The sequence below is a fragment of the Bombyx mandarina genome, chromosome 19 (assembly GCF_030267445.1).
Source record: "Bombyx mandarina strain Sakado chromosome 19, ASM3026744v2".
Lineage (NCBI taxonomy): Eukaryota > Metazoa > Arthropoda > Insecta > Lepidoptera > Bombycidae > Bombyx > Bombyx mandarina.
Genome location: NC_143225.1, coordinates 3,419,508 through 3,433,349, shown reverse-complemented (window position 1 = coordinate 3,433,349; position 13,842 = coordinate 3,419,508). Strand labels below are relative to the sequence as shown.

Genomic DNA, 13,842 nt, shown 5'->3' with positions numbered 1-13,842 from the left:
GAATAGACGACAAACAAACACACTCACCAAGCTAATAAGATCGTATCTATACTAACACATAAATCTACAGTGGTTATTATGAATGTTCCGTTATAACTACTGAACCGTGCATCCGATTGACTTGAAACTTGGTATCCATGTAGAAAATACATGTACCTAATGGATAGGCTAATATTTATATGAGTGTTGGACTCCCTACACCAGTTGCGGGGGCGTTCGTAATGAGAAAATTTGTGGGGGTGATGTTAAATGATAATGTTAATTCTAAATGCCCAGCGAAGCGGACGGGTACAGCTTGTTCAAATATAAACGAATGTAACATTGATTGTCTGTTCGTGCTCTATTTTCACGCGTTATTGAATCGAATGAGTGAAACCTTGCACTGTTATTGTTGACACTTCAGGGAACTTATAGCACTAATAACCTATGGGAAATGTCAAATACAAAGGTCTGGATTCGAGACACTATTGAAGTGAAACTTCTTTAGGCGCATGAGGGTAAAATTTTTACAGAACGTCACGCAGGTATGCTACGGAAGTGACGTCAAACTACTATTGAAATTAAGTACTTGTCAAATGTCAGTAGTAGTAGTTGTTGTATTTTTCCAACTGGAAAGGCAAATGTATCATATCAGCCTGATATTATTTTTTTTTTTTTTGTGAAAAATACTAATAGGAATTGAAATGAAATGAAAATAATTTGGAACATTAATCAAATAGCATGAAATTAAATTAGTCAATTCAATTGGCAAAATATTAGTCATTTACAATTTAGAAATCTAAACATAATGTGACTGTCAACACTGAGGTTTAAGATTGACATTTGACAGACTTTTGGCGGGAGCACATCTTCCTTTTTCCCTTCCTCTAAGTCTCGGAAATCTAAAGTTTTAGATTTGCATAAATATAAGCAAGAGTCATAAATTAGCTCGCCAAAAAAGTTTCACTTCTGACATGTGTACTTTGTACGCACGCACTTTTTTTTGTATTAGTCGAAGCGAAGACCGGTTTTCAATAGGAAAATTATCACAGAAAATACATATCTTTTATGAAGAGATTAAACTTTCTTAAACGTACAATCAAAAAATTGCGAAAATCTTTACTCTATACTAATATATAAATCTACACTGGTTTTTACGGATGTTCCGTTATAACTACTGAACCATGCATCCAATTGACTTGAAACTTAATATCCATATAGAAAATACATGTACTTAATAGATAGGCTAATATTTATATAAGTGTTGGGCTCCCTAATAATAATGACAATAAATAATAATGTTAATTTTAAATGTCCAGCGAAGCGGGCGAGTACGGCTAGTCATTTATAAATGCTTGTTTTTTATTGCTTAGATGGGTGGACGAGCTCACAGGCCATTTGATGTTTAGTATTTATCGGAGCCCGTAGACAACAACAACCTAAATGCCGCCACCCACCTTGAGCGATGAGTTCTAAATCCCAGTTCATAGTTACAAATGCTGCCCCATCCTTCAAAACGAAACAAAGTCTGGTTCGCAGCAGAGATATGAGTTATATGTCTCAGCATTTCTGTAGTACATCTTCTGAAAACCGGCGCGTCACAATAACCCTCTTATCGTGGCCTCCTTTAATGACATCTCTGACCCGTCCTACGTCTCTGTTGTTACACTAAACTAGTCCTATCGGAATCCGCATGCACTCACTATTCTTAGGATCTCCAAACACCGGTCACCGTTCTCATCGAATTCATCGAATACGCCGAAGAGTTCGATGTGCAACTAACCCATAGACACTACCCACTGAGTTTCTCGCCATCTCATCATGATCTTCTCAGCGAATCGCTATTTCGTATCCGGTGGTAGACTTAACAAAGCACTATTGAGCTAAGCACTGGTCTAGTTAGGGCTAGCAATTTCTCTCAGGTTCTCATCGCGTGGCTCAACTACTCGTCCGCGCGTAGTTGGAATAGATTATGCGCGCGTAGTTGGAAAAGAAGATGAGAGAGTATAGATTCTGATGGGGAAAAAGTCAATTACGGTAACATAAAATTATTTTAAACCTGTACCGTGTTTTCAAATTTTGCCCGGTGTCAAGAAAAATATATTTAAGCGAATTTTCATACGTTTTCGTATTTTACCAAATTGTCAATTTCACCTGTAATTTTGTATTGGCGTGCAGACGAATGGCTTTAAAAACCATTTTTTTAATAATGCGACTTTACATGAATTAGCCGTCCACGACAAAGAAATCAATAAAATCGTAAAAGTTTTTATTGCCAACGCCTATAATGTAAACCGATGTTCGAATTTACTATTTCTGTCTGATAGTAATTGCGTAATGCTTATCGGTTTCAAGGACAAGATTTCGGCTGAATTCCATCTAATGGACTGCGGTATTCATATTCTGATGTGCCTGTAATTCAGGATACATTAAAAGCGTGCCTTTTGAATAAATTTCAATGAAAATCAATTATTCATTATAGGTTTATCAAAATATACCATTACTAAATATAAACATATATCTAGCTTTAGAAGTCTTGTAGTCAATATAGTAACTGTCTTTCAAAGTGTCAATGACTATAACTCTTTGACTGACTCGGTGATGCAGAAGTTAGTGACTTTGACTGTCTCGCCGTAGGTCGTAGGTTCGATTCCCGAATCGAGCAAACATTTGTGTGATGAACAGATTTGTTTGTTCTTTTTCTGGGTGTTTATTATCCATATACGTATATATTTAAACGTATATAAGTATATATGTCAGTTTACTGGTGGTAGGACCTCTTGTGAGTCCGGACGGGTAGGTACCACCACCCCGACTATTTCTGCCGTGAAGCAGTAATGCGTTTCGGCTTGAAGGATGGGGCAACCGTTGTAACTATACTGAGACCTTAGAACTTATATCTCAAAGTGGGTGGCGCATTTACGTTCTAGATGTCTATAGGCTCCAGTAACCACTTAACATCAGGTGGGCTGTGAGCTCCTTAACCGATATAAGCAATAAAAAAAACGCAGGAATACTAATATGTGATCGGATGACCGTACATGATTTGTTCCTAGTTTTTATTAATACTATATTATAACAATAATGTCATATGAATAGTTTTAAATTTAGAGCATGATTTAGTGGGCGGTTTCATAAAATAGTTTTCTTGATTAGTTATTTAGAAAATCCTAGACAGCGGGCGAGCTAACCGTAATTATAGAATAAGTGTATTTACGTATTATTGTTACTTTAATTGTGTTAAGCATTGCGATCGATCGATGGAGGAGACTGCTATTTAAGTGGGGGACCCATAGTGTGAGATGCTCCCAGCTAATGGAAGCGAAGAGTGGCCGTCAAGAACTGGATGTAATAGAACGGAAGACAGTGGTGTTAATTGGAAGAGACCTGGGTCCAGCATTGGACCACTGTTGGCTGATGATGGAACATCGTGATGAAAACGTAATGTTTTATTAAATTTAGAAAATAATTTAAATAGTAAGTCTATAGTGTGGTATATGTTTAAGCTGGATTCATATCTGTATGATCGTTAAGATAAAAATTATCAGGGTGGTTGGTGGCGGTTTTTTTTTAATTTAATTATTGTCTGAAGAGAACCTGCAGTGAATTTCAACCAGCGTTCTCGTACGATGCGTTGGCTGGTAACAGTGAACCAAATATTAGTTGTTGGTGTAGATATAACGACGAAAGGAAGATCTCACCGACCGGGTGATATTGCTCGGTAGACCGGCGGTTCAAATGTTGTTCGGATCTTGTATATATACAATACAATAAATATATGTATATACAAGCTTATCTTGAAAATGTCGTAAGCGAGATTCTGGCATCTGTCAAATATCTTGTGCTCTGTGATGGCTACCCGCCACAGTTGGACCAAAAGTATCAGCTGGGTATAATTTTTATTGCATAGACAACTGATTGAGGTCAATCAGGTCTGAATGACACTGTGAACGAAATGCACGTTGATACATGAAATCAAGTAACCAGTGTGCAGTGCTTTAACAACTCTTCAAATTGGAACGCAACATCTGACGTCATATGTGGTTAAAGGTTCCGCGTTATGTGTGGTTTGATTTGTCATTTAATTTATATCATGCGATGTTATATCATACGATTCATGTTCATATGAAGAAGTTGGTAAAGTAAAGTGAAAGTTTTCTAGCCAATTTTTGTACTTAGAACTAACTGTCTACATTTAATTTTCTTTATAATTAGAACTGTTTACTTTATTAAATATCGGAAATGGACTGTAATGGCAAAAAAAATTTCAAATAAACAAATTCTCATTAAGAGACTAATTCACAACAAAAAACCTTCCATAAAACGGTTCTTCCTTCTTCTAGTATTACTATACTATAGACTTCTAGTATTTGGCAGGCGGGTACCAATTTTCACAAAGAAATACGAACCTCAAATAAGTTCGTTACTTCCATAAAAAATCAAATATTCAAAATTTTCTATTATTTATTGGTGCGTCTTAGGTACGCACTAGTAATTATCACCAGCCTGCGTATCTCAGAGATGAAGTACTCATGCGTACCGGTTTGATAGATGAAGCAGCAATACAATATATTCCAACCTCATATCTCGAGGGCAACTGCCTTCAAGTTAGGCTTTCATTTCCTATAACAACCCAATACTAGATGCGCCGTGATCTCTACTGCACGTTTCAGCCAATATAAAAAGGAGAAATACATAATCGCGTTACCCTAAAATTATCCTCTTTAAGAAGCTAATGCTCCTATAAAGATCATTAAATATTAAACTGCCGCGAACTGTACTCATGGTGGCCCTAATCGCTTCCTAATGTCCGATTGAAATGATAAGTCAACAAATTGCCGGTTATTACACGCACATTCCACACAAACGCAATAAAATGAAATTATTATTATTACTATACACAAAACTAGCGGACCTGATAGACTTCCTGGCCTAAATACGTTTTTTTTTTTACAAAATATAATTATGGTTTTTTTTTATTACTATTATTATTATTAAATTCTTTATTTCAGATAATAATCCATATAAATGTTAGTAACAGTTATTTCTTAAAAATAAGTTAGTAAGTTAGTAAGTAGTTAGTAATGGAGCCATTTGTGAATCTAAATCATTCTCGGATTCACAGGAATGAACACAAAAAAAAACATGTGTCGCACTCGGGGACTGCCGCGGTAAAGCTATTGCATAGTATTTTTTATCAACTTATGCAATTATAATTAGACAATAATAATTTAATATTAAAAGCAATAATAAAATAAGACCACGCTATATTTATAAACATTAACAAAAGCAAAATATTAACTATAACACTCATAAACCAGACCGCGAGAGAGAGATGGGCAAACTTTTCATGATGCGCATGCAGTGCAACGTCACGCCGCGCGCTTATTCACAAACACTACACAAATGCAACGTGTGAATGTGTTGCACGCGAGCTACATGGTAGGCGGAGTGGACGGTGTTAGGTTTTATTTTTGTTACGGAATTTCTTGATTCGGTCGCCGCGCCCAAAGCTATGCAATAGCTTAAAAATTCATCAAAATCGGTCCAGCGGCTTAGGAAGACACCACCGCCGGAAAGACGTCGAGAAACATACATACGGACTGAAGATATATGTTAAGATTTAAAGTCATGAGACGAAAATAAAATACAATGGAATTCTGCTTTCTTTACGAAATAACACAGAGGAATAACGAATTTACAACACAATAAATATCTTACGATTACATGTTGAGGCTTGTAAGATGCATCAATTCACTTGAATCTTCATAAACTAGGACTTAAATAATCACTTAAAAAGATTTCGCAGACAAAATCTAAAAGGAGATTTTAATCGATCCTTATTTTCATTCGGCATTGGCTTGGTTGCGGCGACCACTCACAATCAAACGGATTGTGTCAAAAAAAAAAAAAAAGGAACATTAAATTCCGTCAAAATTAGCGAATCCGAAATACTCTTATTACGTAAAAATTCGAAATCGCTTCGTTTCCGAACTCGTAAAGCAAATTACGTCCAATAAGTGCGGCCTGCTATAGAGGTGTTGAGTTATTGGTTTGCACGTTTCACGAGTGTTTCCCATCAGTCTGAACAGGGACGGAATCAGGAAGTAGCGAGTGGGTTCTTGAATTAAAACCGACGATCGCTGGAATAGACGGATTCTCGAGTGGAGACCGTACAGTGGAAAACATAACTTGGGACGCCCCTTGGCTAGGTGGTGCGATGACCTCCGAAACGTGGCCGGTAAAAGATGGGTGTAGAGAACCGAAGGCCGGGCTCAGTGGTGTGGATTGGGAGAGGCCTATGTCCAGGAGTCCAGACGGACGTCCCGGAGGACGACTGTGGGCTGATGGTGATGATGAGTAGTTCCTTCACCGAACACTAAAAGCAACAAGTTTAATAACAGTTCTTTTCTTTTCTGGTCGTTCCCTCAATGCTGAGGATTGTGACTGTATGTCAATCTTCTCCACTCGGTCCGGTTCTACGCCATATGTACCGCTCCCTGTATCTGGCCTCCAGTCACCTCCTTGAGTTGATCCACCCATCTAGCTGGCGCTCTTCTTCTAGCGCGCTTCCCCTCCATTTGTCCGAGAATGATGAGTTTCTCCAGGCTGTGTAATGGGGATCGCATTATGTGCCCAGAGAAACTCTGGATCCTTTCCTGGCACGTAGTCAGCAGGCGCTTGGTGACCTTCAGGCTCTTCGAGGATGGAGACATTGGTTCTCATAGCTGTCCAAGGAATGCGTAGCAGCTTTCTCAGAAGCTGCTAATAACTATAAATAATAAAATAATAAAATAATAATATTTATGATTGTCGCAATGCTTACTTGAAGTTTTTTTTTTGCTTAGATGCCACCTTGAGATATAAGTTCTAAGGTCTCAAATATAGTTACACGGCTGCCCCACCCTTCAAACCGAAACGCATTAATACTTCACGGCAGAAATAGGCGGGGTGGTGGTGCCTACCCGCGCGGACTCACAAGAGGTCCTACCACCAGTAAATTCATTTGTCGGCAATTGAAAATATGTACGAATTTTGTAAATGTTTTCGTCCTTAGTACGTGCCTTCGCGATGGACATGATTGCTTTTGAAGTGATTTCGGGAAGCGTGTCAGAGAGTGCCCTTCGATTGCCCGCCCGTTTCGCTTAATTAGGGACGGGATCGCGTATTTGTCGAATGAAAAATATTACGAAAATTTTAATTACCATATTTGATCGTTTTTTTTTTCATTTTGGAACTAAGAAGTTTCGATAAAAAAACAAAGCACTTGGCGAATTTCAGTTTGTATTGTCTCTCATTTTTTTAAGCCCACTGAGTTTCGCGCCGGATATTCTCAGTGGGTCGCGTTTCCGATCCGGTAAGAGATTCTGCGAAGCACTGCTCTTGCTAGGGTTCGTCTTAGCAACAACGTCAGATTTGAGTCCCGCGAGCTCACCTACTAGCTCGGTGAATCTAGAATAACCCCTCGAGGTTATTCTAGATTCACCGAGGTACATGTAGAAAAAAAAGCAAAATAATAAAGACAAAAATTTTCTTGGAACACTATTATTACGCTATTTCTGTATCAATGAAATAAAAGTTATAAATAAATGTTGATTAGAAGTCATCGTGGCCTTAGGGATAAGACGCTAGGTGCACTCGTATCGATTGATACGACTAGTGTTCAAATCCCGGAGGCGACTACCATTATTTTTTATTTAAAACTAGCTTTTGCCCGCGACTTCGTCCGCATGGTAGTTACTTTGGCATAACGCTAAATTTTACACGCGACTTCATTTACATAGAAAGTGAAAATATTTTTGAATAATATAATGGTTAGGGGCTATTTAAGATACCAAGTGATGTTATATAGCCTATAGCCTTCCTCAATAAATGGGCTATCTAACACTGAAAGAATTATTCAAATCCGACCAGTAGTTCCTGAGATTAGCGCGTTCAAACAAACAAACTCTTCAGCTTTTAATCTGTATTATAATATATAAATGAATTGCTGTTCGTTAGTCTCGCTAAAACTCGAGAACAGTTGGACCGACTTGGCTAATTTTGGTCTTGAATTATTTGTGGAAGTCCAAGGAAGGTTTAGAAGGTAGATAAAAATGTAAATGCTCGGAATTAAACAAAAATAACAATTTTGTTTCTCCTTTGATGTGTCCCCCGTCGGACGGATTCCTTTTGTTTGTTTTAAGTTTATTTTATACAAAAGTTCTGGTCTTCTATTTATCGATTGAGGCACTACGAAATCTGCCGGGTCAGCTAGTTAGAGATATTTTTTAAAGAATTAGATTTTAAATCAACAAAACTTTAACTATGAGTTTGTCGCTCACGGTAATAGACGAAGCATTCATATTTATGTTTTCTTCGGAATATATTATTATAATACATACAACGAAGATCTTGCATCGAACCTTGCATGGTAGATCGCGACAGTACAAATGTTATTCGGAACTTAGACATAAACAAACTTATTTGAAAATAGCGTGAAAAGTTTTAAATTTTTGTCAAAAATATTAAATGTTGGAAACCGCTATAATTCCTAACGATTTTAATAACACATTAATAATATTACTCACATAAATCTTTACCACATATATACATGCAAACAGGAGAAAAATACCACAAAAAATATGACACAGTGCACGGATCAAGCAGCATTTAAATAATAATAACATTTTCTCCAATTATTAAGAAGATGGAAAAAAAAATCTGTGAACATTACTATTTACTTATTATACTTACCCTTACTATTTCTCTCATCACAATCAAGTTATAACATTCAGCAAAAATATATAAAATTAATGTAAGTTATAAATAAACAAAGGTTGTCGGGCACTCGCCACAATAACTAGGCGACGATGACAGGATCAGGCCACGCATTCGTGGAGGCCTGAAGCATAAATTTGATCTTGAGACGTTAGATGGAAGTCATAATTCTATTGTATAACAACTTTTTTTTTAATTGCTTTGATGGGTGGACGAGCTCACAGCCCACCTGGTATTAAGTGGTTACTGGAGCCCATAGACATCTACAACGTAAATGCGCCACCCACCTTGAGATATAAGTTCTAAGATCTCAGTATAGTTACAACGGCTGCCCCACCCTTCAGACTGAAACGAATTACTGCTTCACGGCCGAAATAGGCAGGGCGGTGGTACCTACCCGCGCGGACTCACAAGAGGTCCTACCACCAGTGTACTTTACTGTAACCTGTAACTGTAACCCGCTTTCCTTCAAAACGGAACATGTGACTGCGTCGCTTCATATATAAACAGGTCGATGCATAACGTACAAGAGACCTCATAATTAACAGCGCGTTCGCATACTATTAACATGCCAAACGTCTTCGACGCGGATGCGTATGTGTCGTTCTATTAGCTTAGGCCTCGATAAAAAAAACGATTTATAAATACTGTCGAAATTCAAAATCTAACCACAGTTCATTTATAAACAGCATGGCAACGCAATGACAAATCTAACCACAGTTTATTTATAAACAGCACGGCAACGCAACGACGTCGAGCGAAACATCGGTGGGCACGTCGGCAGCGACCGGACCGGTGCCTGGGCCCAGTAAGCCGCCGCCGCCAGCCGCCAAGTTCCGCCACGGTCTTCTGCAGCTCATGATACACACCATCGATCCGATGCACGATGGTGAGTTAGGTACGCACTAGGTACTTTATGTATGTATGTATGTATGTGTGTATATATGTATGTATGTATGTATGTATATACTTTTTGTTACTTAATATAAAGGACAAACCCGAAATCCATACAAACTTGGGCCTACAGTTACAGTGCTAGAATTTGGGCACAAGTTACAATACCTAAGAAGGTTTCATGAGCCCAATTTTCAGGTCTCCCAGCAATGGCCAAATTGGTAAAATCAGACAATGTTTACATTTTAGGTTATGTTTATTGTTCGAGATATTTTAATAAAAACGATATTTTTGAGGCTATTTCCTACTAAAGATTAATTTTTTTACGAAACCTGTTGCAGCAACAGGTTGCTTTAAAATAAAAATGGAACCTGTTACGAGAAATCGCGCGTTAGGTTGTTTACGAAAAGGAACGAAAGCCAAAAATAAAAAACAACGTAATGCGAAACGCGCTGCGCACGAAATGATTTTTTTAAGGGATTTTATGACCTGGTAACTAAGACCTTTAGGTCAGTCTTATTTTAATTTTAATGAAAACTTTTTTATATGAAAAACTATATTTATATGATAGCTTTTTTATATAAAATATAAATCATTACGTGCTCCCATATTATCTCATCACATTTCATTTCATTTTAGTTCATGCCTTTTTATTTTTATTTTTTATTGCTTAGATACCCATCGACGAGCTCACAGCCCACCTGATGTTAAGTGGTTACTGGAGCTCATAGACATCTACGACGTAAATGCGCCACCCACCTTGAGATATAAGTTCTAAGGTCTCAGTATAGTTACAACGGCTGCCCCGCCCTTCAAACTGAAACGCATTACTGCTTTACGGCAAAATCCAAAATATCTTCAGTTGGCAACATTAAAGATAACATAACACGATTTGATACATTTGTGTGCAAAACTACCTTTTCATGCTATATTTAATGTTGTCAGTTGTAGATATTTTGAATTGCCGCAATTGTAAGTAGTTGTGTCACGATTCGATGGCCATACTCTATTTACATTGATTAAAATACCTATAAAAACAGTCATTTATCCTAAAGCAAAAGAGTATTAATTATTTTTTACACTTGATTTCCACTAAATCGATCCTATTTTATGGATGTTCTAATTCTAATCCGCACGTTTGTGGAGCTAGTTACGTATATTGAAATAATTGTTGCAGATGTTTACAAAGATTGTTTAAAACAAAAAATTGAATTCAACTTATTTTCTACACTTGGCCATTGTCAATGAAGCTAAGATTTCAATAGGTTAATCAAGCAAAATAGACGAATTTTTTGGTACATATCCCATTCGTGTAACGCTTAGGCCCAAAATGGGGTTTCTCCTTTCATTGCACCTACCACTATCCACTCTGCACTACCTTTGGTTGACTTGTAGAGAATGCCTTAGGCATTAAGTCCGCCAATGTAAATTTTACATGAAGTGTAATAAATAAATAAATAACTAGTGGTCCCGCAGTAGTCGATATTCGACTATAATTAATTGAAATTATAAGTTTGAACATTAAAAAGGTTCTATTGTCAAAGATTATTATAATTCTTTATTCACAGATTTCGCCAAGACTACACTTTATGTAGTGCAAGCAAGCAAATGTTAATAAAGACAAACAATATTTAATCTATTCTCAATTTGACCACAGCTAAGAAAAGTTTGACAATAAAAATACAGTATGCATGCGTGTGTGTGTCAAATACATAGTAGTGTGTGTAATGTTTTTTTTTATTGGTTCAATGTATTTTTTATGCATAATTTTTAAAAATATTAAGATTTTGCAGTCCTTCTCTACATTCTGTATACTTGTGGGATATTTCATACTCCTCGGTCCGCGAAATTTTCGTAAAAACGGATACAAGCTTTTTACTTCACGTATTAATATATAGATAATCGTGTGTTGTAGCAATGAATCACCTAGCTTACTAGACTACGTTAAATCTGATACGTAACTCCAATTAAAAAATGACATCGATTTGCTAACATTATTATTTAAATAGTAAGTTATTCCTCAAATATATTATGTAATGGCGAAGTTGTGTTACCGCACACAAATCAACTATGTCCGAGTTCGCGCTGTGAATAATAGCGTGTTTCCGCCAAAACTGGCAAAAGGTACTGGCACCGAACTCACTTTGGCACGCCAAGTATTTACCATGTAACCACGTGTTAGCCGCACAATCCCGAATATTTTAAAGCCTTCGCCACTTCCGCGGATGAGTCGAGATCAAAGGTAAGCATACAAAAGCGTTCGTTTGATGTGTTTCAGGAATTTCTCACGAATAAGATCACACTTAAGATATACGGGGTATTAGGTAACCGTTTGTGAAGCCGTATAGAGTTTAATCCACAATCTTAATTTAAGCAGAAAACAAAATTCACTTAGTAAGTAACTAAGTAACTAAGTAAAAAAGTTTTTGTTGAGCGATTGAAATACAATATTTTCCGACAATTTTTTTTTATTGCTTAGAGGGATGAAAGAGCTCACAGCCCACCTGGTGTTAAGTGATTACTGGAACCCATAGACATCTACAACATGCTGCCCCGGCCTTCAAGCCGAAACGCATTACTGCTTCACGGCAGAAATAGGCAGGGTGGTGATACCAACCCGCGCCGACTCTCAAGAGGTCCTACCACCAGTACTTGCAATCGTATAATATGCACATATTACCAGTAAATATATTATTATTTTATAATAACTTTAATTTATATACCAGCCCCGGACTTACATGTTAGAATTGAAGATATGTATGTACTTTATCCAGGGGTGAAAAGCTATTACATAATTGGTTTGAGCGACATTCCGCTTAATACGCTACATTTATCTTTGTAATTAAAGATGCGTTTTATTTGGTACTAGCTGACCCGGCAGACTTCGTAATGCCTCAATCGATAAATAAAAGACCTAAACTTTTGTATAAAATAAACTTAAAACAAAAAAAAGGAATCCGTCCGACGGGAGACACATCAAAGGAGTCTCGAGCTCCCGCGGCCGCTAAAATTAGCAAAGCCGCGAACGCGTCGCGCCCCCGCCCTCAGACTCCCGTTGCGCCTCCAGCCCGTGCCACTCCGTCGCCGCGTCCGGTGGCACAAAATAAAACCCAGACCCCTCCCCCGGTAATCCTTCAAGAGAAGGCAGCTTGGGAACGAGTTTCTCTAGCCCTTAAGGCCAAAAATATCAATTTCACGAATGCCCGTAACCTCGCGAACGGCATTCAAATTAAGGTTCGAACACCCGACGACCATAGGGCCCTCTCTTCTTACCTCCGTAAGGAGCGTATAAGTTTCCACACGTATACGCTCCAGGAGGAGCGCGAACTCCGTGCCGTTATACGTGGCATCCCTAAAGAGTTGGATGCCGAGCTCGTTAAGGCCGACCTTCTCGAACAAGGCCTACCGGTTAACTCCGTACACCGCATGCATACAGGCCGCGGAAGGGAGCCATATAATATGGTTCTCGTCGCCCTCCAGCCTACCCCCGAGGGTAAGCAAATATTCAACATCCGAACGGTCTGTAGCCTTTCCGGAATCGCAGTCGAAACCCCACACAAGAAAGGCACACCTAGCCAGTGCCATAACTGCCAATTATACGGGCATTCTTCCCGTAACTGTCACGCGCGCCCCCGATGCGTCAAGTGCTTAGGCGATCACGCCACGGCCCTATGCACTCGCGATCAAAAAACCGCGACGGAACCGCCTAGCTGCGTCCTGTGTCAAACACAGGGTCACCCCGCAAATTACCGCGGATGCCCCCGAGCCCCTAAAATAAATCGACGCGTCGCCCGCCAAAACCGCCTCCGAGCTTCCGGCCCAGACATCAAAGCCTCGGTACCCTCTGTGTCGCAGGCTAAGCCAGCGTTCGTTCCGGCGCCGGTGCCCAGTGTCTCGGCCTGGGCGAAACCGCTGCCGTACACGAACACGGCTACAACTCCCTCCTCCGCAATTCGTCCCGCCCCCGCGACTCGTCCCTCTCCCGCGACTTGCCCTCCGACCGCGTCCGACAATCTCGCTTTAGCGATCGACTTCTTTCAGTCGATCAACTTTGAGCGCGTTAACGCTTTGGGCGACGCCATTCGCGCTGCCTCCACTGCACAACACTTTATCGCCGTTGTGCAAGAATACGCCGACGTATACGCGTCATTAAATACGTACGTCCTCCCCTCACTCCGCCGGTAATCAATGGCGTATATAGGTAGAATA

At 38.9% G+C, this 13,842-nt stretch overlaps 1 protein-coding gene across 4 annotated transcripts in view; it reads left to right on the top strand.

Moving 5' to 3' along the window:
* LOC114239344 (sodium/potassium/calcium exchanger Nckx30C) overlaps positions 1 to 13,842 on the top strand; it is a 72,449-nt gene that overhangs the window by 26,854 nt on the left and 31,753 nt on the right. For 3 of the 4 annotated variants that reach the window (XM_028169500.2, XM_028169503.2, XM_028169502.2), the window contains one exon: positions 9,475 to 9,637. In XM_028169500.2, coding sequence (XP_028025301.2) covers positions 9,475 to 9,637 — 163 coding nt within the window. The remainder of the gene's footprint in view (positions 1 to 9,474; positions 9,638 to 13,842) is intronic. The other variant, XM_028169501.2, reaches the window with a different exon arrangement.